General features: G+C 39.7%; 1 protein-coding gene across 1 annotated transcript in view; it reads left to right on the top strand.

The window, feature by feature from the left end:
* Positions 1-23,806, top strand: part of Dync2h1 (dynein cytoplasmic 2 heavy chain 1) — a 192,232-nt gene that overhangs the window by 105,544 nt on the left and 62,882 nt on the right. Inside the window, exons 64-73 of the mRNA XM_051155884.1 lie at positions 2,963-3,061; positions 5,516-5,639; positions 8,393-8,556; positions 11,386-11,505; positions 12,212-12,346; positions 14,987-15,130; positions 15,679-15,768; positions 19,859-19,924; positions 21,139-21,189; positions 22,936-23,013. Coding sequence (XP_051011841.1) covers positions 2,963-3,061; positions 5,516-5,639; positions 8,393-8,556; positions 11,386-11,505; positions 12,212-12,346; positions 14,987-15,130; positions 15,679-15,768; positions 19,859-19,924; positions 21,139-21,189; positions 22,936-23,013 — 1,071 coding nt within the window. The remainder of the gene's footprint in view (positions 1-2,962; positions 3,062-5,515; positions 5,640-8,392; positions 8,557-11,385; positions 11,506-12,211; positions 12,347-14,986; positions 15,131-15,678; positions 15,769-19,858; positions 19,925-21,138; positions 21,190-22,935; positions 23,014-23,806) is intronic.

Genomic DNA, 23,806 nt, shown 5'->3' with positions numbered 1-23,806 from the left:
GTCTTTTTGCTGATAACTGAAAAAACAACTGTCTTCAGAATTGGGTTTCATAATCACTGTGGGAAATTGCTTTGAATTTAGTTTTAATAATGAGCATATATTAAAATTTCATTGAAGATTGCCAAAATCTTTTGAATACTTATGCATTCTTCCAATGTACCCCCTTCCAAAAAGAAACCACTTGGAAAATAGATACGAATGAATTTGCCATTATAGTCAATATTGTATCTCAAGTCTGAGTTAGGTTAAGTCTGAAATCTGTTATAATTGAATGTATGATTAAGAAGTGCATGTGATGCTTAGTAACATCTTTTGTGAACATCTTAGGTGACATTTATGAAACTAATTATCTAAGGATTGACTACTCGCATTTTATGTTGTCAAGGCTGGCTTTGAACTTGCTATGTGGCTGAGGATGACCTTGAACTCCTGATCGATCATTCTGCCTTTACTTCACAAGTGCTAGTATTATGCATAGGCTTAAGTCAGCCTGCTGCTTTCTTGCTCTATCTTAAGGAGTAGATTTGATCACAGATCCACTGAGCCATCTGAATGTCAGTGCAGTGGCAGGTGACCACTCTGTGTGTGTGACCCTATTAGAAACCTTGAGTATGCCATGCGGGCTGGGCCAGGCAGCTCTCCTTCACAAGCCCTTTTTGTCCTCTCCATCCTCATGACCTGTTTCTCTTATTTTTCTGTGGGAGGTAGCATAATCTTAGCTCAGTAACATTGGGTACAAACCTGTGTCGTTTTGTTACTGTCTCCTAGTTTTTCAGTTAGTTATTTCTTAGTCTTAACAGATGCATTTCTTGGCTATTCCTAGAACCATCAGGCTTACCTAAATCACTTCTAGCTACATCGTTTTGTACCTAGAGAAATTCCCTGTGCCGGCCAGCGCCTCCCGCTTTGTGTTGTGTGCTTCCTGTCTTGGAGTGATGTTCCTGAAATGTTTCTCTGCTCATCACATTGCTTCCATTAGTGCATGCCAGTGACTTTCTATTGCCTGCAGGTAGACATGGCACACACAGTTCTTCCTTATGGAATTAGTATCTGGCAGTTCTTACCAGTTCCTGCTTCTGCTATGTTAAGTGCATAATCTGCTCACCCTTTCCACACCCAGCTCTGCCAGACTCCTGGAGTTTTCCAGAGACTTCAACCTTTCCACCCTCTTTACCTGGATAATGTATCTTGGTTTAATTGACTTGGCCTTTCCCACCCCAACTCTGTATGTCTCCTGCATATCTTATGTACTTCCTAATCATGCAGTTTTCATTTTTGCTTCTTACTTGGATATGAAGCTACTGAAGGTAAGGAAACATACATTATCTGTGTTCCCTTGGCTCTCAGCTAGCATGGCAGGCGAATAAATCAGTGAAGGCTGTCCTGTCCCGCGGAACATTTCAAACCTGAGTTCCGCCTGAAAGAGAGGATGTGAATGGAGAGAGAGCTAGGACAGAGGCACGCAGAGATGAGGCCAACATGAAAATCTGATCGAGGCCTCTTTTAATCTGAGGGAGTGCAGGGTTATATACTGAACACAGATAAATCTCTCGTTACAAGATCTTGTTATAAGTCCTCAGGTGGGCTACGAAGAGAACAGAGCTGGAGAAACTGCGCTCATGTTCCTTAGTCTTTTTCAGTGGGAGGTAATCCAAACGTTCAAGTGTAGCAGAGCTTCCAATGGCATAAAGGACACATACGGCCCTCCCAGCAGGTGCCGGCAACCAAAGGCTAGCTGACTCCGTGCAGAAATATGGCTCCTAACAAATAGAAGCTTATCATTTTTAATCTATTACAATATGTTAACTATAAATTTTAGCTGCATTTTATCATAGAACACAGAGATTAAATGTACCTTAGAAATTTTGTCTAAAGTTCTATGAAGAAGTATAAATAAGATGAAACCTAATTTATAAATACCTTTAGATTTGTTAGCCATGCTTGCTTAAATGAAGGACTTAAAAATATTATTACCTCTGCTTTTTTTTTTTAAATACTGCATCAGATCATTGGTTTGAAGTCATGGGTAAGGACTCTTTCGATTTTAAAAGTAATGTCTTTGGTGGTGTGAGAGAATCTACTAGAACTGTGAAGTTTTTATTATTAACTGTTAGCATAAAACTAGATCTAAACCCACAGAAACACTGAAGAGGCTGTTTACTAGACAAGTCATTTTGCCAGGAGGCGTGCATTGTACGACAGAGCAGCGAAACCTCCAGACACAGCCTCCTGGTGGGAACGCAGTGGGAGGAGGAGTTCCTCATCTCTAGGGAACCTGAGAACTCTGGTGCCGCTGTTCTAAAGTCCATCAGCCTTTGAGTGTTTCCACATGCTGAGCCGTGTTGTGTTAGAAACTGTTTTGAGGGGTTGTCAGTTAGTTCCTGCAATTCACTTCCCCTCATGTGCCTGCATGTGTTCTTGCTAGACACAGTCCAGTTCTAAGTGTGTGTCACATCTCCTCTTGTGTGTGCTCTCTTATTACTGTAGCAGTTGTGTTGTTCTTCAAGTAAGTGGGGAAATGTAAGAAAAATTGGGTCGTTGTTTAAAGAGATCTACATATAAATAATATGTATTTTAGGTTTGCATGCTGCTTCTTTTCATGTGCTCAGTGCTGTTGGCAGCAGCTTCAGTGGCTTACAGTGTACCAGTGTGAGGTAGTCTATAGAAAGGAGTTCCTAGGTCCTGGATCCTGATGGGCAACCTACTCAGTTTTCCTGCAAGGAAATTTGCAGAATATATTCACTTTATTGCAGTCATATTTAAATATTTACTACTTGTCCCAATTCAAGTGGCTTTTGGTGCAGATACAAGCAGCACTGACTTTTCCATCTTGAGCTTAATAGACTTGCATTCTATATAGACACACACAATCTCATTTTGAAGTTGATTCACAATTTTTAGAAGTTTATTTCTATTTAAATATAAAAATATCATTATTTAAAAAGAATTTTCTCCCCACTAGAGTCGAGTGTGCCCATTTCTGATAGACCCGTCTTCTCAGGCAACAGAATGGCTAAAGACACATCTGAAGGATTCACGTTTGGAAGTTATCAACCAACAGGTACGCACTACCTGTAGTTCACTTCCTGGCTTTCAAAGAAACAGCGAATACAGGTTGGGTGTATGATGAGAAGACATGTGCAGAATAAGCTGCTGCAGCATTCCCGTGGGCACCTGGGGGAAGAAAGGTAGCCCTCCTGGCTTTAGCTCTGTCATTCCAGCACAGGGGCAAACACATTGCTTTTGGTGCTAGTGACTCATCTGAATCCCCTAGCGTGTTAACAGTGAGTAGTTAGAGCTCCTCCTCTTCGGAGAGAAGGTTACAGACGCAGACTCCACCGTGTGCCCTATGGGATTGCAGACTTAAACTTAGTATGGAGAATAAAGAGGCCTCCTGATTGTATAGCTACTTGTGTTTTCTCTCAAGTGTCTCTCATGCCCTAAGAGATGATGTTTTGGACAGTAAGCTGTGGTAGTGGTGCTTTTGCAAGGACTCCTCACTGTCCTGCTTACCTTACTCATGAAATTACTGTCTTAATCAAGTTTGATGAATTTTTATAAATATTCTTAAGGCATTTGAAACTTTTCCTCTAAATTTTATATTCCCAACAGAGGTTTCTATCTAATTTGTATGTGGTAAGAATTACTGAAAATTAGATCATGTACTAGATACAGCCATGTGTTTTGGACTGATTGGGAAATGTCTTAAAAAATGCGTTGTTGGCCAGTTCTCCAGTATGAACACTGGAGAGTACATCCTGCTTCTATGTGTGCCCACTGTACACCGAGCTGCGCATCCAGCCTCTGCCTCCCAGGCTACAGGGCTCTGCAGCAGGTGGTTGTACTGAACACCATGCCTGGGATACAGCAGGATACAGTATGTATATAACTCATCTAAACGAGGGATGGATACAGAAAAAAAACATGAATGGTCAAAACAGACAGACACATATATAGAGGCAAGGACCAACAGTATTAGAGGGTATCCCAGGTGAAGCAGGGCATGTCTATAAGTGACAGTCCACAATTCCAGACATGTCCAGCATGCTGTTAGTTTTTTTTAAGTAAGTAGAAGGAATCCAATGTGGACATATTGATAAAATGCAGCACAGTGAATCTATGAACCATGAGCATACTCAGGCAGCAGGGACTGCATGTGTCAACGTGCTGGGCTTATGGCAGCTGGCACTCCCGTGTGTTTGCTCACTGCAGAGCCACCGCAGCACATGCGCTGTTCTGTGATGCTGTGCGGAGTTGCGAGCATGCAGCTCTGTGGTATTGTGTGGGCTTGTTTGTCCATGTGGTCCGCTGCAGACTGGACTGCTAGGCAGTGTGCCATTCTACTGGACATTTAGTTATGAAATGTTACTTTTGTTTCCTTCCTGCTTTAGAGGCCTAGAATAATGTTTAAAACTACCCTTTTGCTAGACAGGAAGACTCAAAATCCTTGATTGATTACAAAATCTTACCTAATATTCTTTTCCCAGTTATTAGTCCTTTCTTATAAAGATGAATTTACAGGAACTTTTTATCTTTTTAAATGTAGAGCATAGTGAATTAGTTCTTATGAATATGTAGCCATTTATTGCAGGTAGAGGTTTTATTTTTGTAACAACTTTTAAGTACAATAGAAACTTGACAGGAAGCTTTTGTGTCTGGCAGATACAAAGACTTGTTGTTCAGTTGGTGCACAGTTGGTTTCAGGTATGCAGGGTGAGAAAGTTCTAGAGATCTGCTCCTCAAGTTATTTTTATAATTTATACTAGAAGCTTAGAGTTTGGTAGGAAAGAGAAATAAGTGCTAGTGTTATTTGTATTTTTGTCACAATAATTTTTAAAGCCTTATTTTTCATATATGTTTACATAAAATACAAAAATTTTAAGGTAATTTGTTCAACTAAAATAATGTACTAATGTCAGGGTCTGAGAACCGCTGAAGGAAGCCTCCAGACTCAAATAGTATGTAAATACAAAGAGTGCTCCTTCTGCGGAAACAGCCTGCATGCAGGGGCCAAACATACACACTAAATGGCTGCAACCCCATGGATGAGCACACGGGCTCTTTTAAAGATTTCTAGGGCAATCACATCTGTGGCTATGTGACTCTAAGCAGGATTGGCTGGTGCCCAGGGAGGCTATGTGAGTCCAGAGCTGGGATTGGCCCATGCCTGTGGATGTGGGCTAGTCCTCCTGGAGGCTACGTGACTTTAGCCTCAGCTGTTTTATCAATGTCTGGTCCTTTCATTCCCCTCTTGAGTACTGTTCTGTCTTAAGGGCTGACAGTGGGATCTTAACACCAGGCGTTGAACAGTAGAGATCCAATTGTCCTCACTCTGGCCCTTCAGTACTATGTATTTTATAACTAGAAAATAGCCATGAATAATTTCAATTAGTATTATATAGATAATAGACTTTTAAAACTTCAAACAATTTGTTAGTACCATCCTTCATGTTTATAAGGACCTTTGTAAGCACTCAGAAAAGGAACTAGTATGTGCTTTTCTCTATTACCACAGGACAGTAACTTTATCACAGCTCTTGAGCTGGCAGTGCGTTTTGGAAAAACCCTAATTATACAAGAGACAGATGGTGTAGAGCCTGTTCTTTATCCACTGTTGAGAAGAGATCTGGTTGCTCAAGGTAAGTGTTTGGGTTTCTTGAGAATACCAGCTTTTAAAACTTGTAGAGAAAAGAACCAGGTGCACGCTTGTGAGAGTCTCTTCTGATAGCGCCACATAAAACATGCTTAGTTTTCCCCAGCACATAATGCAGGGTTTGGGGGGTCAGGGAAAGTGGAAAAGCACACAATGTGGTTATATGTTATCTCGAGTGTACGTTACATTTTGTCTTCAGGAAAGCTCATTAGAGACTCAGGAGTTATCACTCAGGGAAACCATGTAAGCATACATTTCCTGCTCATAGGAAAAAAGGAAGCAGGTGTTGAACACACCCCTTACATGTACAAACAGTTTGAGCACAGCTAGCTACTCTTTCTACTGAACCTGAAAACCCTAAGAATTTTCCCAATGCCACAATCCCAGATGGTGCCTATAGGCTACTTTTGCCAGCAGGTCATTCTGAAGATGTCTGCTTCTTCACAGACACCAGTCCAGATTTCTCTCTCTCTCTCTCTCTCTCTCTCTCTCTCTCTCTCTCTCTCTCTCTCTCTGGTGTTGTTCTTTTTGTGGTGGTTTTGGTGTGTGTGTATGCTCTGTTTTTGCATTGTGGGTCTTTGACTTGAGGTTTTTAATAAAGCCACAGAGACATCTATATAGTTTAAGGCTTTTGGCTTTTTTTCTGGACAGTCTTTTAGTTAGCTACTAATGTAACTCAACTTCTCCAGTATTCACCATTAGACTAAACCATTGATTATATTAATGGTCTTCTCCAGAAATCCCCTTATAGGTAGCAGAGATTTGCTGTATGATTTCACCAGGAAATCTCTCAATTTGACAGCGTTGACAGTAAAGATAAGCCATCACACTACTGTTTGCATGACATCTACCTTTCTGTTATTTTTAAATTCTGTAAATTTTTAAAGCACTTTTTATTGTAAATGTTTAAGTATGACTAATAGCAAGATATTTTAAGGTATGGATTTAAGGGGCAAGTTACTGTATCTACCCTTTTAAGGTGTTAATCTTCTTCATGTGTCAAGACCAACTAAAGGACCTCAGAATTCCAAATTTGATATAATTGTGTTCACTATAATCCTCATGTTCTGTATTGGCCTTCTTGACTTCCTCATCTCACATATCTGCTACTTTGTGTGCTTTCGTTGCATGTCACTATAGGTGAGATTGCTCAGTGGTTTTCGTGTTTTATCTGGCTCCATTTTTCTTTTAAATTTAATACCCTTTAGGCTCGTTCATGTAATAGCAAATGGCACTCTTCCCTTCATTCACTGTGGCCAAATGCCATTCATCTAAGTACTTACATACTTTGCCTTGTTTATGCCTCTCCACTGGTGGACTCCTCAGTGTTTCTCTGCCTTGGATATAATAAATAATGCTGTAGTGAACTTGTGAGGGTGCACATAGTGTTATAAGATGGTTGATCCTAATCAGCTTCTTGTTATAGTCAAGTAAACGATATGTCCTTGAGAGCATGTATGTCTCTAGTGACCTGCTTTCGCTAAGTAGTTTCCACCTTCTAGGTTCTGCTTTTCAATAAAGCTGTGAACTCAGGAGCTTCCCTATCCAGGAATGAATCCATTGATTATATCAGAGCTTTTGACTTAATCATTTCCTTAAAGCACAAAAGCTTGACAACCAACTCTTCACCTGGGAGCCATTTTTAGACAATTGATGGTCAAACCATCATGTGGTGGTTTTGTTTGTGGTATATATCAAGGAGATGGTTCCTGGTCACTATAGAATTCTAGTTTAAGTTTATTCAGGAGCTTCTGTAAGACTTTCTGTAGTAGGACACCAGCCCTCACTCAGTAGCTGGCTCTTTTTTCTAATACCCATCCACACATGTTAGACGATACAGTCGTTTCCATTTGCAGTAGTAATACTGAAACATATTTCATTCTTTGTTGGCCATTTTACTGTTTTCTTTGGAGAAATGTTATTCCAGTCCTTTTCTGATTTTAATTGGGCTATATGCTTTTCTGCTATTCATTTATAAGAATTCTTCATAAATTTTGGATATTGCCTTTAAAATAGTTTGCAAATATTTTACCCAGGTCTCCATGTCATCCTTTAATGTTCTGATAATGGATATCTTTGTAATTACTCAAATTTGTATATTCCTTGATTTTTATTTTATTGTATCTAAGATACTAGCACAATAAATACCTCTTAACTAAATAATATAGAAATTAGAAATAATACATAATCAAGAGTGTCTACTTTTGCCATCTATAAACAACTATTTCAGAAAAAAATTAGACTATGGGACATCTACTTAATATTAAAAGTACAGTCCTTATTAGGAAGTGAACCACTGTCACTTCTGTAACTCAGGGCCATTGTAATGTTATTTGACTAATGTAAATAATGCCAACTGAGCATTTAGCAGTTTCTTGAGTAGTCCAGTTTTGATGTCTTTTGCATGGTATTAAAAGCCTGCAATCACTGAGTCAGAGCCTGCAGAGGCTAACTACAGCTATTGGAGGAACTGAAGAGAATAGCTAAACTCCCAAAGGAAAGAGCATGCGTTATGTACATGTGTAGTTAAAGTGTTTACACACAAAGCCTCTTTTCAGTAAAAGGTAGCTTTTGAGTGGGAGTGGATTTGTCATGGTTGTCTTTGAAAGTCCAGGAAACTCACTGCCATGCAGTTTTTTTTTTTAAGTCTGTGTGCAGAAATGCTTGAAAATAGTTTTAACAAACTTACGTAGGAAGATACATAAATGCAAGTCAACTAACTGTGTATTTGTTTGATAGGACCTCGTTATGTGGTACAAATAGGTGACAAAATCATTGACTACAACGAAGATTTCCGCCTTTTCTTGTCAACAAGAAACCCGAATCCCTTCATCCCACCAGACGCCGCGTCCATTGTGACTGAGGTGAACTTTACCACAACAAGAAGTGGGCTCCGAGGTCAGGTATGCACACAGGGCGCTCCCGGGAGACACTGACGGCGCTGTGTTTGCTATGACTGAATTTGCTCAAGCTCATTAGGACCAAACTTAGGATTTTCGAAATGTACTTGCAAGTGAAGCATTAGGTTTACTTTATTAGATTTGTACTTTTGATGCTAGCTTCATATAACTTATTTTACAGGCTATTTCTGTTACATTTGGTAAAACTTGCATGATAGGTAGTTCATAGAGATAAGATCAGTTTTTAAAATTTCAGTGAAGAAAGTGGAAAAATGCAGTTAGTTGATTTAGGCAAGAGGTTCTGATTCCCGAGCCAGTATTTTTTTTTTTTTGAAAGAGGATTTTTTAGTTTTTGAGATTATAATTGTATCATTTTCCTCTTCCCTTCCTCCCTCCAAGCCCTCCCCTATTCCCTTCTTTGCTCACTTTGAAATTCATGTCAACCAGTATATACCATTGGAACCTATGTGTTTGAGTTCATTTATCTGTATCTGGCTCATAACAGTTTGGAATTAATGTTTGAGGTTAAAAATGAATTTTCAAGTTCACATACTTTTATTTATATATATTTTAGCTTTTCCTCTGGAACATGTGTTGACTTTTGAGTACCATTATTTTTATTTTACTTATATAATAGTATTTATCTTCCTCTTTTGCTTTCTACTATAGCAAAATTTTTACTTTTTTGCAATTTAAATGCTACTACTTCGAAATATTTTTTCTTATACCATAAGGCTTCCTGAGTGTTTATGAATTACAGACTCTATATTGTAATTCTTACATATCATTATTTGTATAGTTACTCAGAATTAATTGACAAAATTGCTTTGATCTGAAAGCTCACTTTCGTTATTGGTGCAAGGAGCAGTGTGGGTCTTTTTATGATAAGAGTACAAGTTACAGACAGTCCCAGCTGAAACTGTTCTAACATGGCTGCACTGTTTGCATTTCTTAACAACAGTGTAAGAAGGCTCTCTTTTAAAGGAAATACTAGTACTGTTTTTATTTTCATTGAATTATTTTAAAAATTGCTTCATTTTTAAATTAGCATACAAAATATTAGACATTATTATGGGTTTTTTCAACAGAATGTGCTCTACTGTTTGTCTTATTAATTGGAATAATCCTAGTGGGTGTGAAATGCTATTTCAATGTTGTTTTGATCATATAATAATTTAATTTTTGAGTTCTATTCATTTGTGTGTGTGTGCATGTATGTGTGTGTATGTCTATAGGTGTGTGTGTCCCATGATGTGTATGTGTGTGTGTGTCTATAGGTGTGTGTGTCCCATGATGTGTATGTGTGTGTGTGTCTATAGGTGTGTGTGTCCCATGATGTGTATGTGTGTGTGTGTCTATAGGTGTGTGTGTCCCATGATGTGTATGTGTGTGTGTGTCTATAGGTGTGTGTGTCCCATGATGTGTATGTGTGTGTGTGTCTATAGGTGTGTGTGTCCCATGATGTGTATGTGTGTGTGTGTCTATAGGTGTGTGTGTCCCATGATGTGTATGTGTGTGTGTGTCTATAGGTGTGTGTGTCCCATGATGTGTATGTGTGTGTGTGTCTATAGGTGTGTGTGTCCCATGATGTGTGTGTGTGTGTGTGTCTATAGGTGTGTGTGTCCCATGATGTGTATGTGTGTGTGTGTGTCTATAGGTGTGTGTGTCCCATGATGTGTATGTGTGTGTGTGTCTATAGGTGTGTGTGTCCCATGATGTGTATGTGTGTGTGTGTGTCTATAGGTGTGTGTGTCTATAGGTGTGTGTGTCCCATGATGTGTATGTGTGTGTGTGTCTATAGGTGTGTGTGTCCCATGATGTGTATGTGTGTGTGTGTCTATAGGTGTGTGTGTCCCATGATGTGTATGTGTGTGTGTGTGTCTATAGGTGTGTGTGTCCCATGATGTGTATGTGTGTGTGTGTCTATAGGTGTGTGTGTCCCATGATGTGTGTGTGTGTGTGTCTATAGGTGTGTGTGTCCCATGATGTGTATGTGTGTGTGTGTCTATAGGTGTGTGTGTCCCATGATGTGTATGTGTGTGTGTGTCTATAGGTGTGTGTGTCCCATGATGTGTATGTGTGTGTGTGTCTATAGGTGTGTGTGTCCCATGATGTGTATGTGTGTGTATGTCTATAGGTGTGTGTGTCCCATGATGTGTATGTGTGTATGTCTATAGGTGTGTGTGTCCCATGATGTGTATGTGTGTGTATGTCTATAGGTGTGTGTGTCCCATGATGTGTATGTGTGTGTGTGTCTATAGGTGTGTGTGTCCCATGATGTGTATGTGTGTATGTCTATAGGTGTGTGTGTCCCATGATGTGTATGTTAGGGTCAGAGGGCAGCATGAAGTTGTTTCCCCTTTCACCATATAGATTCTGAGGATTGAACTCAGGTCATTAGACTTGGTAGCAGATGCCTTTACCCACGAAGCTGTCTCACTGGTCCTGATAATGTAATATTTTAACATTTCCTATATCTTTTTTTTCATTTCCTATATCTTAAGTAAATATTTATATCAGTATCTAACGCTAGCTCTATAGTTTTTATATTTTAATCTAACTTTAGAGTGAAAATTTTCATACTTAGTAAATACTATGATATTTATGTATTTAGCGTTGTAGTGATTGTTTTAAACATCCATTTTTTTTTCTTATCAGATATAGACATGAAAGTATTTTGTGCTTAATTAGAAAGAATCAAATGATGCCACATTTATTAAAGCACCTATGGTACTTGCTCATTTCCAAGGCCTAGTCAGGAAAAGGTTTATCCTGTTTTTAAAGCTCCTTGCTGGAATTACTTTTCGTGTTTTCTGTTTTTTCTTTTTAAAGCTTTTAGCTTTAACCCTTCAGCATGAAAAACCTGACCTAGAAGAGCAGAAAACCAAACTGTTACAGCAGGAGGAAGATAAGAAAATACAGCTAGCCAGACTGGAGGAGTCCTTATTAGAGGTGAGAAAATACAGCTAGCCAGACTGGAGGAGTCCTTATTAGAGGTGACAGCCTTCAGAATGCTTTCATATCGCTTCCTTCTCTATTAAGTACATGCTACAGGAGTCCCAGCACATACACTGTATCTTCCAAATGCTTGCGATCTTTTCAGAGTTGTACTAGTATCTTCATGTCAAAATTCTAAGAGAGAACAAGGCTCCCTCTCTCAGAATAAAGATCTAAAGAAGCTATAAATAAGACAAATTGTTCTAAACCAATAATTTATTTTTATTGTATTGTTTGTTATTCATTTTATACTTGGAATTTCAAAAGCATTAAAAATTAGTGTTAAATACTCAAGAGGCAGAGGGCAGAGGCAGGCAGATCTCTGTGAGTTCAAGGTCAACCTGGTCTATAAAGCCCAGGCCAGCCAGGGCTATTCCACAGAGAAACCCTGTCTCGAAAAACCAAATCAAACCAACAACTAACCAACCAACCAAACAAAAAACCAACAAAAATTAGTCTGAAACTGTGACTGGACATATAACTATTTACTTTTGGTTATTATATTAATAAATATAAAGGTGTAGCTATTTGATATAAAAGTGTAGCTAAGAATGTTGAAACTGTTTTTAAAATATTGCCACCATATTAGTAGTTAATATAACCCTCCTGCAATTGGTTATCTTAATATCCTAATAACTTTTGTTATTGATTTCTATTGCAGACACTTGCCACATCCCAAGGCAATATTTTGGAAAATAAGGATTTGATCGAATCCCTGAATCAGACAAAAGCAAGCAGTGCTCTTATTCAGGACTCACTCAAAGAATCTTACAAACTCCAGATTTCCCTTGATCAAGTAAGGCTTTGCTTTGCTGTGGTTGTATATCAGCTTTCCTGAGATATTTGTGCTGATTTGTAGAACATGTGTAGTTGGATCCTCGGGAAGCCCCAAATGTGACTCCCATTACAGGGAGGCAGTCAGGATGTCACTCACACTAGCTAGAGTCAGCTGTGGTGTCTACACTGAAGGAAAGGTGGGCTGCTTTGTTACTTAAGGCAGCCATGTGTTTCAGGGTGAATTTGAAAAGGAACATTTGAAAAAGAGCTGTTTGTATTAGTCAGCAATCTATTACTTTAATAAACACCTGAGAGAAATTGGCTTGTCCTAGAAGGTTCATTTGGGCTTACAGTTCGTGGTGTTGGAGTTTAAGGTTAGTTAGCTTGTTGCTATGGGTCTGTGACAAGGCAGCAATCATGGTAGTAGCATTTGGTGAAACTCTTCAACCTCTGGACTGTATGTATGAGAGGCGGGGAGCAGCCCAAACGTCAGTCCCCTTTGAGGGCATTCCACTCAACAGCCTGAGACCTCCCCCAGTCCACTCTTAAAATGTCCTTCACTGCCTGGCAGCACTATGAGCTTTAGCATGCAGACTCTCAGGACGAATTTAAATCTAGACATCTAAACTGCAGCACCATTCTTAGATGTCTCCCTGTCTGTCTTCCTTCCTTCCTTCCTTCCCTCTTTCCTTTTTCTTATTTTCAGACAGGCTCTTAGACTACAGTCTTTATTAGGGTCTCTAGAGTCAGAGAACTTATAGAATGAATCTCTCTTTTTGTAGAAAAGACTATTTATTGGAATGACCTACAGGCTGCAGTCCAGCTAATTCAATAATGGCTGGCTGTGAGTGGAAAGCCCAAGAATCTAGTAGTTGCTCAGTCCCACAAGGCTGGGTGTCTTAGCTGGTCTTCTGTAGATGCGGGAATCCAGAAGAAGCAGGTTCCAAGCCAGTGAAAGAATGGACGTGCTAGCAAGGCAAGGGCAAGCAGACAAAGAACTGTGTGCTTATGTAGACTTCCAGCAGAAAGTATGGCCCGCATTAAAAGTACGCCTTCCTGCCTCAATATTTGGATCAAGGGCTTATGTTTTCCCACCTCAAAATCTGTGTGTGTTTTTCTACCTCAGTAGTCTGGAGTAGAAGTGGGCTCACCCACTTCAAACTAAACAGAACATCTCTCACCTGACAATCTCAGATGTGCCCTCTGTTTCTGCATTGTACTTCATTCCAGATATAGTCAGGTTGACAGCAGGTAGAGCCATCACAAGGCTTAATTGGTTTTGAGCCCAGCTGGCCGCACACTTGCTACTTCCCTATTCAGAGCAGATGCGGTCAGTGAGCATCTGAACAGTATCTTACCATGGCTTGGAGTCCTTCCTCTGCTTTGCTATTCCTTTAGTGAAGCTGCAATCCACATCAGTGCAGTGCATGTTTTTTTCTCTCCTGCACAGTGTAACCAGTCTTATTATCACTGGACTTCTGTGCAGCAGCCTGACCTTTGGCACCCTGACATTCTTGAGTTATTTCTGTCTCCTCAATGACTTTTCCATTTTTTCTTTCCATTCCTTTCCCCCTCTTGTTCATACTTTGCACTTATCTATTACTACTTTATATTCTTGGAAGATAACTCCGTTGAAACCAAAATAAAACCAAAAGTCAAACTCTGATTTGAGTCCAGTCATCCTACCTACCATTGCAAAGCTAAGCTCAGCATGTACCAGGGCCCTTAGCATTGTGAGTGTCATGCCTTCCCTCATGCAGCACGCACTGATGGGCTGTAAGTGGGGTCCTGCATTCAGAACTGTGCAGCCATTCAGCTAACGGTCCCCATGTCTCTGTCAGAATGGTAGCCCTGCACTGGTAAGTTCATGCTAATACGGCAGTGTGTGCACTAAGCTCTGCTAGGTGCTTCATTATCCTCAAGTGCACAGTTCTTAACACTCACATCCCCTTCCTCTGCCCCAACCACCTTTTCTCCTTGTTTGAAGTGCACTTGCAGGATGACAAATCCTGCTCCTGCATCACCTAAATCACATGATCTCGCTTGCTAACGATTCTTTCCTCTTGCTCCAAATAGTCTTGGTTTTTGACCAAGACCATCCATGAACCAGTTGTGATTCTACCATATGAGGATTAGAAAAATATTTCTAACATCTTGCTGTAATATAAATATTTAAGCCTCACTACTAAATTCATCTTTAGACACCTGGTCCCCGATGAGACAGGATTAAGAGGTGGCACTTTTGTGGAATGAGGGCGAAGGTCTCCTGAATCAGAAGGAGGGTTCCGGGGCCTTGTGAAAGAGGGCAAAGGGAACCTGCCTGCTTTCCACTGTGTAAGGAAGAAGACTCACCTGCCTCCAGGAACCAAGAAAGGGGCCTTCAATAGCCCCAATTCTGCCTTAGCCTTGAGCTTCCCAGCCTCCAGAACCCAATCTGTGTAGACTTTCATAGCGCCCTGAGTGGGTGAAGACATATTTATACAAAGCTGGGGGATGACTTTGTATAAATGAAGATGCTGTTACTTTAAGTTACAGAAATTCTTCATCTTGATTTCTTAAGTCAATACAGTCTATAGCTAGGCATGTGTACAGCGGCCTGCAGATGGCAGTAAAGCACTGTTATAGGTGATCTCTTTCCTTTCTCCACTCTACCCCACAGGAGCGGGATGCCTATCTGCCTCTGGCTGAGAGTGCCAGCAAGATGTACTTCATCATCTCTGACTTGTCCAAGATTAATAACATGTACCGTTTCAGTTTGGCTTCGTTTCTCCGGCTTTTCCAGCGAGCTCTGCAGAACAAGCAGGTAAGGTGTTGGGTATGCTAGAGATGTACTAAAGAGGCCACTTAATATTGAATTTACAATAAATCACAGTTTTTACATTCTTTATTTTTCTTTTATGCTATTAATATTTTCAAGATAGAGTCAAAAGACTTCCTTACATGTTAAGAACCATAAATTTTTATAATGTATGTAACTATTGGGTTTTTTTCCTGCCTTTTTACTTAATTTAAAAAATCATTTTGCCATCTGTAATCCCAGCACTCGGAAGGCAGAGGCAGGCAGATCTCTGTGAGTGCAGGACAGCCAAAGTTACACAGAGAAACCCTGTCTGGAAAATCAAGTAAATAAAAAGTTTTGATTGTATGCATTTAAGAAAGTGTATAATGTAAAATACTGCATTAGTGTATAAACTGAATGCACTAATTTAATTAATTCCTTGGGGTTTGTGGGTAATGATATTTATTTTAGAAACAGCTTTTAGTCTGGAGAATAATTTTACAACCATAAAATATAAAACATCTGTAAACATTTGTAAATTTCTTAACGGACTTTAAAATTCTAATGTATAGGACTCTGAGAACACAGAGCAGAGAATCCAATGCCTCATCAGCTTGTTGAAGCATATGGTGTATGAGTACATATGCCGATGCCTCTTTAAGGTAAGAAGGGCTCATCTGCCTGACAGAGCACTGACAGTTCTGTGGCTGCTGCCTTACTCAGAAGGTATTGAAATGGACAGTTGTGATTTTTTTCTAGACTACATTACATAAATATAACATTGTACCACATACCAGAATATAGTGGGGAGGAAGAGGACAAGGCAGGGAAGGGGACGTTGGCACTAGGCTGGCTGCCTTCACTATGTGCAGTCTGGTAGTTACGAATACAAGCTGCCTTGTCCTCAGGGCTAGTGCCATCTGGAGACATATGTATAGCAGCAGTGTTTTTTTTTTTTAATTTTTTATTAATTTATTCTTGTTACATCTCAATGGTTAGCAGCAGTGTTTCATTTTGAAATCCTTGACTTTGGGAATACTTGCATATAAATAATAAAATATCATGGGATTGAAACTAAGTACAAAATTTATTATTTTTCATATTCAAAAATTACCGATGGCCTGGAAGAAATTTTTATACAATATTTTAGTGTGCCTGTGCTTTGATTCTGGCTTAGTGTACACTAAGGCATGTGTGAAATTTTTTTTACTGTGAAGTTCTTTCAGGACTCAAAGGTTTGGTCTGGGAGCACTGTGTAGGTTTTAGGCTTTCGGACTTGGGTGTTCAGATTATCTCTTCCGTGTCATCTCTGTTATGTGAGTGTAGGATTCTTACCTATTTTGTCCGTTGAAATGACTGCAGTAAGTGCTCTGCATGCCACCTCATCTCTGGGTGCAGATGTAAGTAAGGATTTTGATTCAGTAGTTCCTGAGTACAAGTGTAATTGTTTGCCCAGGGGTTATACATCGTCACTTTTGCTTTGTATTATCAAGTATTCTTGTAGAGAAGCTTTCATGCCTATGTTTGAACTAGTTGGTACTCAAACCTACAGATAATTGAAGGTACCCTTTCCTTTTTATGCTTATCAACTTGAGACACACACACACACACACACACACACACACACAAAGACGCTGGGAAGGATACATGTTGCAGAGGGATGAGAGGAATTAGTGGGAGGGAGTTGGGAGTAAATGGGATCAAAATACATATAGAAAGTGTTGAAGGAAAACTGTTTTAAAACTACAGATAACCCCATTTATTCACTCCACAGATTATTAGCTTTTATACAACTTGTATCTTTGTATTTAAATTTGAAGTTCTTATTTGTAATAATGTAGGCTCTTTGCTATGTTAATGCCCATGCCATTTATTTTATAATGTGTTGGCAAATGGTCAGTACTGGCAACAAGATAATTTTAGTGTTTCAGTAGACTATACAGAGCATTGCTTTTTGAAATCACTTTACCCTTTAAAAATACTTTCAGGTTGTGCTTTACAGCCTTTTGTTATAGTGGGAGAGAGGCTGAGGGGCCTGACTCAGTATCTCAGTGGGCAGGTGGAGACTCCCATTGCCTACCTGGAACTTATCTATTGTAAATAACTGGCAGGTCTTGAAAAAGTCACCATGATCTGCAAGTTCTGAGAAGTGTTTTTAATTGATAACATGTCTGTTTTGTAAAACTCCATTTCTCTAACTGTGGAGTATGACTTCGGAATTCCATAGTGTCTGATTAATGATGAAAGTTGCCAAAGTACATCGATCATCAACCATAAGATCGATTTCCCAGCATTTAGACTGTTGTGTTAATGAGGGCAGAAGCACTTTCATATCCCAAGTGTCACTCTTGAAGCTGTACTGTCATGTTGGTGACAGCGTGTGGCCACAGTGGGCTCTAGACATAAGATGGACTGGTATTCAGGTCATATCAGACTGAATGCAAGTTGACTTGAAACAAAAAATGACTGACTTTTAATAAACTGGCCAAAGTAGAGAAGGCTGCCTGTGCTTTGTCTTTCTTTAGGAGATGAGAGCACTGACGTCAGTACTCATGAGAAGTATAGTTACATACTTGTTCTCCACAGCCTTACCACACTATAAAACCATGTGAAATTCATGCATGTGCTTTTATGATTTCTTTCCCCAGCCAATCTTTTGGGATTAAAAACCAAAACAACTGTTTTTGTAGGTTTTTATTGTGATAAGAGGATGTGGGGAAGAGCATGGTGACTTGCTCTGTGGCAGGAGCCATGTGGGGAGGTGCTGGGAGGAGCACTGGGGGAGCATTGGAGAGGAGCCTTGGAAAACATGAAGGTTTTGGGGGATGCTCTGGGGGGAGCTGGGGGAGCATGGTAGGAAGCACCTGGGGAGCACTGGGGAGCTCTGGGAGGAGATGGAGAACAAGGGAGTACCAGGGAGAAGCACTGAGAGCACCTGAGCACTGGGAGGTGCTCTGGAAGGGGCATTCTGGGGAGCCATGGGAAGAGTACTGGGGGGAGGAGCATTGAGTGGAGCTCTGGGAAGGTATGTCTCGATATTTCCTGCTCCTTCTGGAGTGTTGCTGTCATATATTCCAGATATAAAAAGAACAATGTATGCGAAAAAAGAATATTTCCTTTTTTTTTTATATACTTCTTCCTTTTCTGTGTGGTTTGCCTTGCTTTCCTTTGTAGGAATTTGCTCCTTGAGTAAAATTCAGGCGGATACTGTTTCTAAATAAGCAAACACTAATACCTCATGATTATAAACTAGTGATTTGATACTCTTTTATGAAAATCATAGTGTTCTCGGGATGAGTGCAGGAACCTTATGATTTGTATCTAGTGAAGTGGCTCTTGACAGCTTGGACAATTTTCTTCTATTTGGATGGCTTTGGAGCTTCCCATTTTGCGTCCCCGCCACTCCATTTGTCTCACAGTACCATGAACGCGCATAGTGTTGCCCATTACAATGCCTGAGTTAGCTGCAGACCCAAAGCTGGGACTTGACTTCTGTGCTGTCTCAACTCTTTTGTCATGGAATGCAGCTTTCTTCCTCAGGTGCCAGGAGCCCAGTACTTCTGACTGAACAGATTTAAAAGGACTGGCTGCTGTAGAATAGACTTACGTTTGCTAACATACAGTTTTTTTTTTTTACTGTATCTTGAGAATTATAGAATTGGAAGAATAGTTTGGCGTGCATTTCCTTTTCACTGTCGTGCAGTCAGTCTACCATTACGTCAGAGTGTTATTACATGCTAGGTGTGGTGGGTAAGTGCCTTATTTGTAGTTAATGCTTACAATAGGATTGTTCCATTGTGTGGAGCAGGAAGCTATGAATGAACTTTTTCTTTACTTGGAGGTAGAGTGTGCTGAAGTTAGAATCCAGAAGCATTCTACTTGGTGCTTAAGATTACTTGTCAGCAGACTGCCAAGGAAACAAGCATAGTACAAACATGAGCTTGTTCTATAGCATTCTATAAAGACTCACACCGTGGTCCAGCTAATCCAATGGGTTCCTCTAATTATTTACTGGAATGCTGTATGCAATTGAATGGGATGTGGCAGATTGAAAACCATGCAGTGCCCTACTCATCTTTTGTTTCCTTCTTTCAACCAGCAAATCATATAGGGAGTTCACTAGCATATATACATATATATGTGTGTGTGTGTATACATATAGTTTCTAACAGAACTCAAACCTATTGAGATAAACTGACACTTACTTAAAATGATAAAGACTTTTAACCTGATAAGTAAAGTTGATGAAAAATTTTACAAATCTAAAATCTTTGCTCAGTTTTGGATGATGGCAAGATTTTTAAAAAGCCAAGACTTTGAGAAATCCTTACTTTGATCCATTCATCTGTAATGTACTTGAATTTGGTTAGGAGTAATGTGGGTGACCAGAAGCTCGTAGAATGGCATCGGCCTTCTTCTTTTCTGTAGTATGATGACACTGCAGTGCTCTCTTAGTGTGAAGGAAAAATGTCCAGATAAGTATGTAATGAAGTGAGTTGTGTGTGTAGAGACACATAGCCATCATAAGGGACAAAACAGTGAGAAGGATGTCAAAGGTATATGTTTATTGCCTTGTTAGTACATTTATTCTCTTAATTTGGAGACAATTTGAACATATGGTTCACTCTATGTGGGTGGAACCTGAAGTTACTTGTTATTACTGGTGGGAAAAAGGACAACACAGAACTGTACCCTCTAAACTGTGAAGACAAATTAAGAAATAGCAAAGTGCAACCCTGTGCTTCTTTGCAGGCTGACCAGTTGATGTTTGCTTTGCATTTTGTTCGAGGTATGCACCCTGAACTTTTTCACGAAAACGTAAGTAGTACTGAAGGCAGGAAATCCTGGAACTATGGAGAACTTAACAAACAGGCAGGATTTTCCTTAGGCTAGACATGACTTCAGGCTGCAAGTTGTATTAATATTTTCTAAGTGATTTTTTTTGAGGTGCTGTTTCCCAGTTCCTTTCCCCTTATGTATACCCAGGATTGTGGGGTAACAGAAGGAAAGAAATGTCAGTAATTTACCAGCAATTTTTGTTACTATGAGCCAGGCCCTCTTCCTGAGGATACCATAAGGGCCAGCCCCCTAACTTTACTGTTCTAAGCAGTACAACTGAGAAAGGGGGAAAGTTGTAATATGTGCACACAACTGCACTGCTGATCCCTTCTGTTCACCTACAGAGTCATCATGTAAAGTGGGAGGGGTGGGGGGTTACACACACTTCTTGGGGCCCCTAGGGTCATTGTGTATTCTTTGTCCAGATCTTTTTTCTGGTCTGTCAAATAACCACGTCTAATACTCATGACACTCACTTGAGCTAGAACTAAATGAATCCATCTCTACTGTGTTTATTCTTAAATTTTCATTATTGCTTAAATATCTTAGAGGGGTAATTGAGCAGCAAGGGTGCTAGGGCAATGAGAAATTCAATCTACTACCCTCTAGCACTACGTCAGATTTTACTTATCTTCTAGGTTTTCATGACCAATAGTTAAAGAACAGACCATTCACAGCTCTTCCTATGTTCTTTCTTATTTTCTAATTCCACATGCTGTGGCCTTATTTGTGTACTCTCTCCTGAACTTGATAACTTGGTTCTAATAATTGTTATTAACTTGGTATCTTTCATGTAATTTTTAAAATGACGATCAGTTGGTTTTCTGGCCTTATGTGCACTGCTGTGCCTTCCTGGATAGCATCCTTAGTTTTGCCCAGCACACACCAGTTCTAACCTTGCTGGACGTGACTGTGTCTGTATTAGTGAGCAGCTGTCATGGAAAGACAGTCAGCAGTGTACGTGATGAGTGTGCCATGCGTGGTATAGTGCATTTCTGTCCAAATGCAGCTGCCCCTGGTAGGCTTCATGCATGTTTTGTAGTGGCACATGACTCCCTAGTGCTGGCGTGTTTGAAGAAGTGGAAGCTGCTGTGCCAAGTTCTGAGGAAGCTGCATTGTCAGCTGTCCTGTGGGAAACAGTGCTGCTCACTGGCTGTGTTCTGATATTATGTTCCTTGTGTTTTATTCACTAGGAATGGGATACATTCACCGGTGTGGTTGTTGGAGACATGCTGCGCAAAGCTGTGAGTTAAAATGTGATTTCTCTCCTAGGGGAACAAGTTCTGGCCTTTGGTTTTATGAAATACAATTGTAGCACAGGAATCTTAAATTATTGTTTAAATTATACTTTTTTAAGAAAAATATGTCCTGACCTGTGTTTCCCTACTGTAAAATGGGCTTAATATATTTTTAAACCTTGAAAACTTACAGCTTTGGAGAAAAACATTAAATACTAAGAAATTAACATTATTTATTTATTTTACAGAATTTGTATTTTGTTGTAAGAAAAACGTTATGTTTAGGAAAATTATTTCTTTTATAGCTAAACCTTAAAAATAACTGTTTAAAACTTTAAATCTCTATTGAAACATACAGCTTTTTGAATTAATTTTTTGTTTGCCTGAATAGTATATAATATTCTTGAAATTGATACACTGAAAATACAATGTAACCTATGTCTTTGTGGGGGTCTCTGCAACCACTGAAACCCGCAGAGTAACATCCACGGGAGGCAAGAGTGCAGTTCCATTCAACATGGCTCAGTAGCCAGTGTTGATTCAAACTTCAGCAGTCTGACCATGAGTTCATTTTAGACATATTTAAGCACAGCATAATTTAGTGAAAAATTTTACAGTAATACTAACTCCATCCTATGTGCACAATAAAGCATGCATAAATCTTGTTGAGGAACAGAGTAACAGTATAAAGATGGGGCATGACTACACTGAAGCCCTGTAAAGTACTTGTGACAGCTTCGATAAAGATGGCTTCTGTAGAGTGACTGTTAAGAGCAAGTTGGTGATAAGAGTTTGTGGGAGGATCTGACAACACAGACAGCACCAAGATGACCAGGCTAGAGTGCGGCTTTCTGGGCAGGTAACTGGCTGTGCATTTCTTACCATGAAGGAGCCCTGGGTGCAAACATTTCTGGCTCCCCTGTTGCTCCCTGTACCTCCTACAGGGCATGTTTGAAATGCAAGACGGAGTTAAAAATACTGTAGCTTTGTGACAGCTTCCAGTGACATTTAACGCTTTCCTTGTTTCATAAGAGTGGACACCTTGTTTGATCTCAGTGGGCTTCTCTCTACCAAAGTTGCCTCGTGTCTTACCATGGTGATTTATTAAATACAAAGAAGTACTATGCATTAACTTAAAACATCTATCTTGATCTAAAAACATTTTAACCCCTAACCTACTAAGCTTAATTGAAAGACTAAACTATCTGCTCTTCAAAATCATCAGAGACTTGAGAAGGGATAAAACTTAAATACCTGAGTGAACCCGGAGTGCAGGTTAGCAGCTTCCAAAATGAAAAAATGACTGAGACAGTTTACTGCCTGAACAGTCACCCAACACTCTCTATAATGCTGGAGCGTCATCTTCAGCCTTCTCAGATGTTTTAAGTTAATAGAGATGACATATGATAGATATTAACCTCTATTCAGAAGTTTAGACCCAGCAAGATAGGAAGGATGTTTACTTCAAGTTTGCCAAGTACAAACAGCCAAATCACTATGACTGTAACATTTACATCAGTTCTAATTGTCTCATGGTTCTTCCTGCCATATATAGTTTATTTTACTCAAGTGTAATAATATAAATGTATATGTTAAAAAAGAAACATAATAAAATATTTAAAATAAAAAGTACTATATAGAATGTTTTGTTAGCAAAATTGTCTTAATAAAAATAGCTTGTCAGCTGCTTTTTTTAAAAAAAAATTTTACCAAATGAATGTTACCAATTAAGGAAAATTGCTTTTACTGAAGGACTCTCAACAGAGAATTCGTGATCAGCTACCATCGTGGATAGATCAGGAAAGAAGCTGGGCAGTGGCAACACTGAAGGTATTCTTCTTAAAAAACAATTAAGTAAAAACAACCCGTGTATGTGGTTTTTGCATATTGTATGTCAGTGCACATGTACAATGTTGCATATGGAAGTCAGGGGTGAATATTTTTGTTTGTTTCTTGTTTTCTTTCTAGACAGGGTTTCTCTGTGTAGCTTTGGCGGTCCTGGACTTGCTTTGTAGACCAGGCTGGCCTCAAACTTATAGAGATCCGCCTGCCTCTGCCTCCCTGAAAGCTGGGATTACAGGTGTGCACTACCATGCGGAGCAAGGTTGATTATCTTTTTTTTTTTTTCTGAGACAGGGTTTCTCACTGAGCCCAGAGCCCAGCGAGTGACTAGACTGAGTGACCAGCAAGGACAAGGGACCCTCCTGTCTCCGACACCCAGAGCTAGAGTTACAGACACGTGTCACATGCCTGGCTTGTGGTGTGTGCTCTGGGGTTCTGAGCTCATACTTGCAGAGGAGACTCTTTAGCCAAGAGCCATAGCTAGCTCCCATGGAAGGGAGTTCTGTTCTGTTTGGGGGGATATTTTATTTTGTTTGCATGTTTTAGTTCTGTTGACATTTTGTACGTGTAACTTATATCAGTTTTGATATTTCTGCAGTAAGGACATAAATCTCTCTGTTTAAAATGCCGAGGAATTGCTGTGGTATCTCCCTCCTTCAGCTTATTGTAACTGCTCAGCCTAAAGTGTTGTGTTTATAAAGATGGAAGACAAGTGTTTTCCCCCTTTCTCTTTTTTGGCCCATTTTCCTTACAAGTATATAGTTGTATAGTAGCCCATGAA

Source organism: Acomys russatus, chromosome 14, assembly GCF_903995435.1.
Source record: "Acomys russatus chromosome 14, mAcoRus1.1, whole genome shotgun sequence".
Lineage (NCBI taxonomy): Eukaryota > Metazoa > Chordata > Mammalia > Rodentia > Muridae > Acomys > Acomys russatus.
The sequence above is the reverse complement of the archived record's forward strand: the minus strand, read 5'-3'. Positions and strand labels throughout refer to the sequence as shown.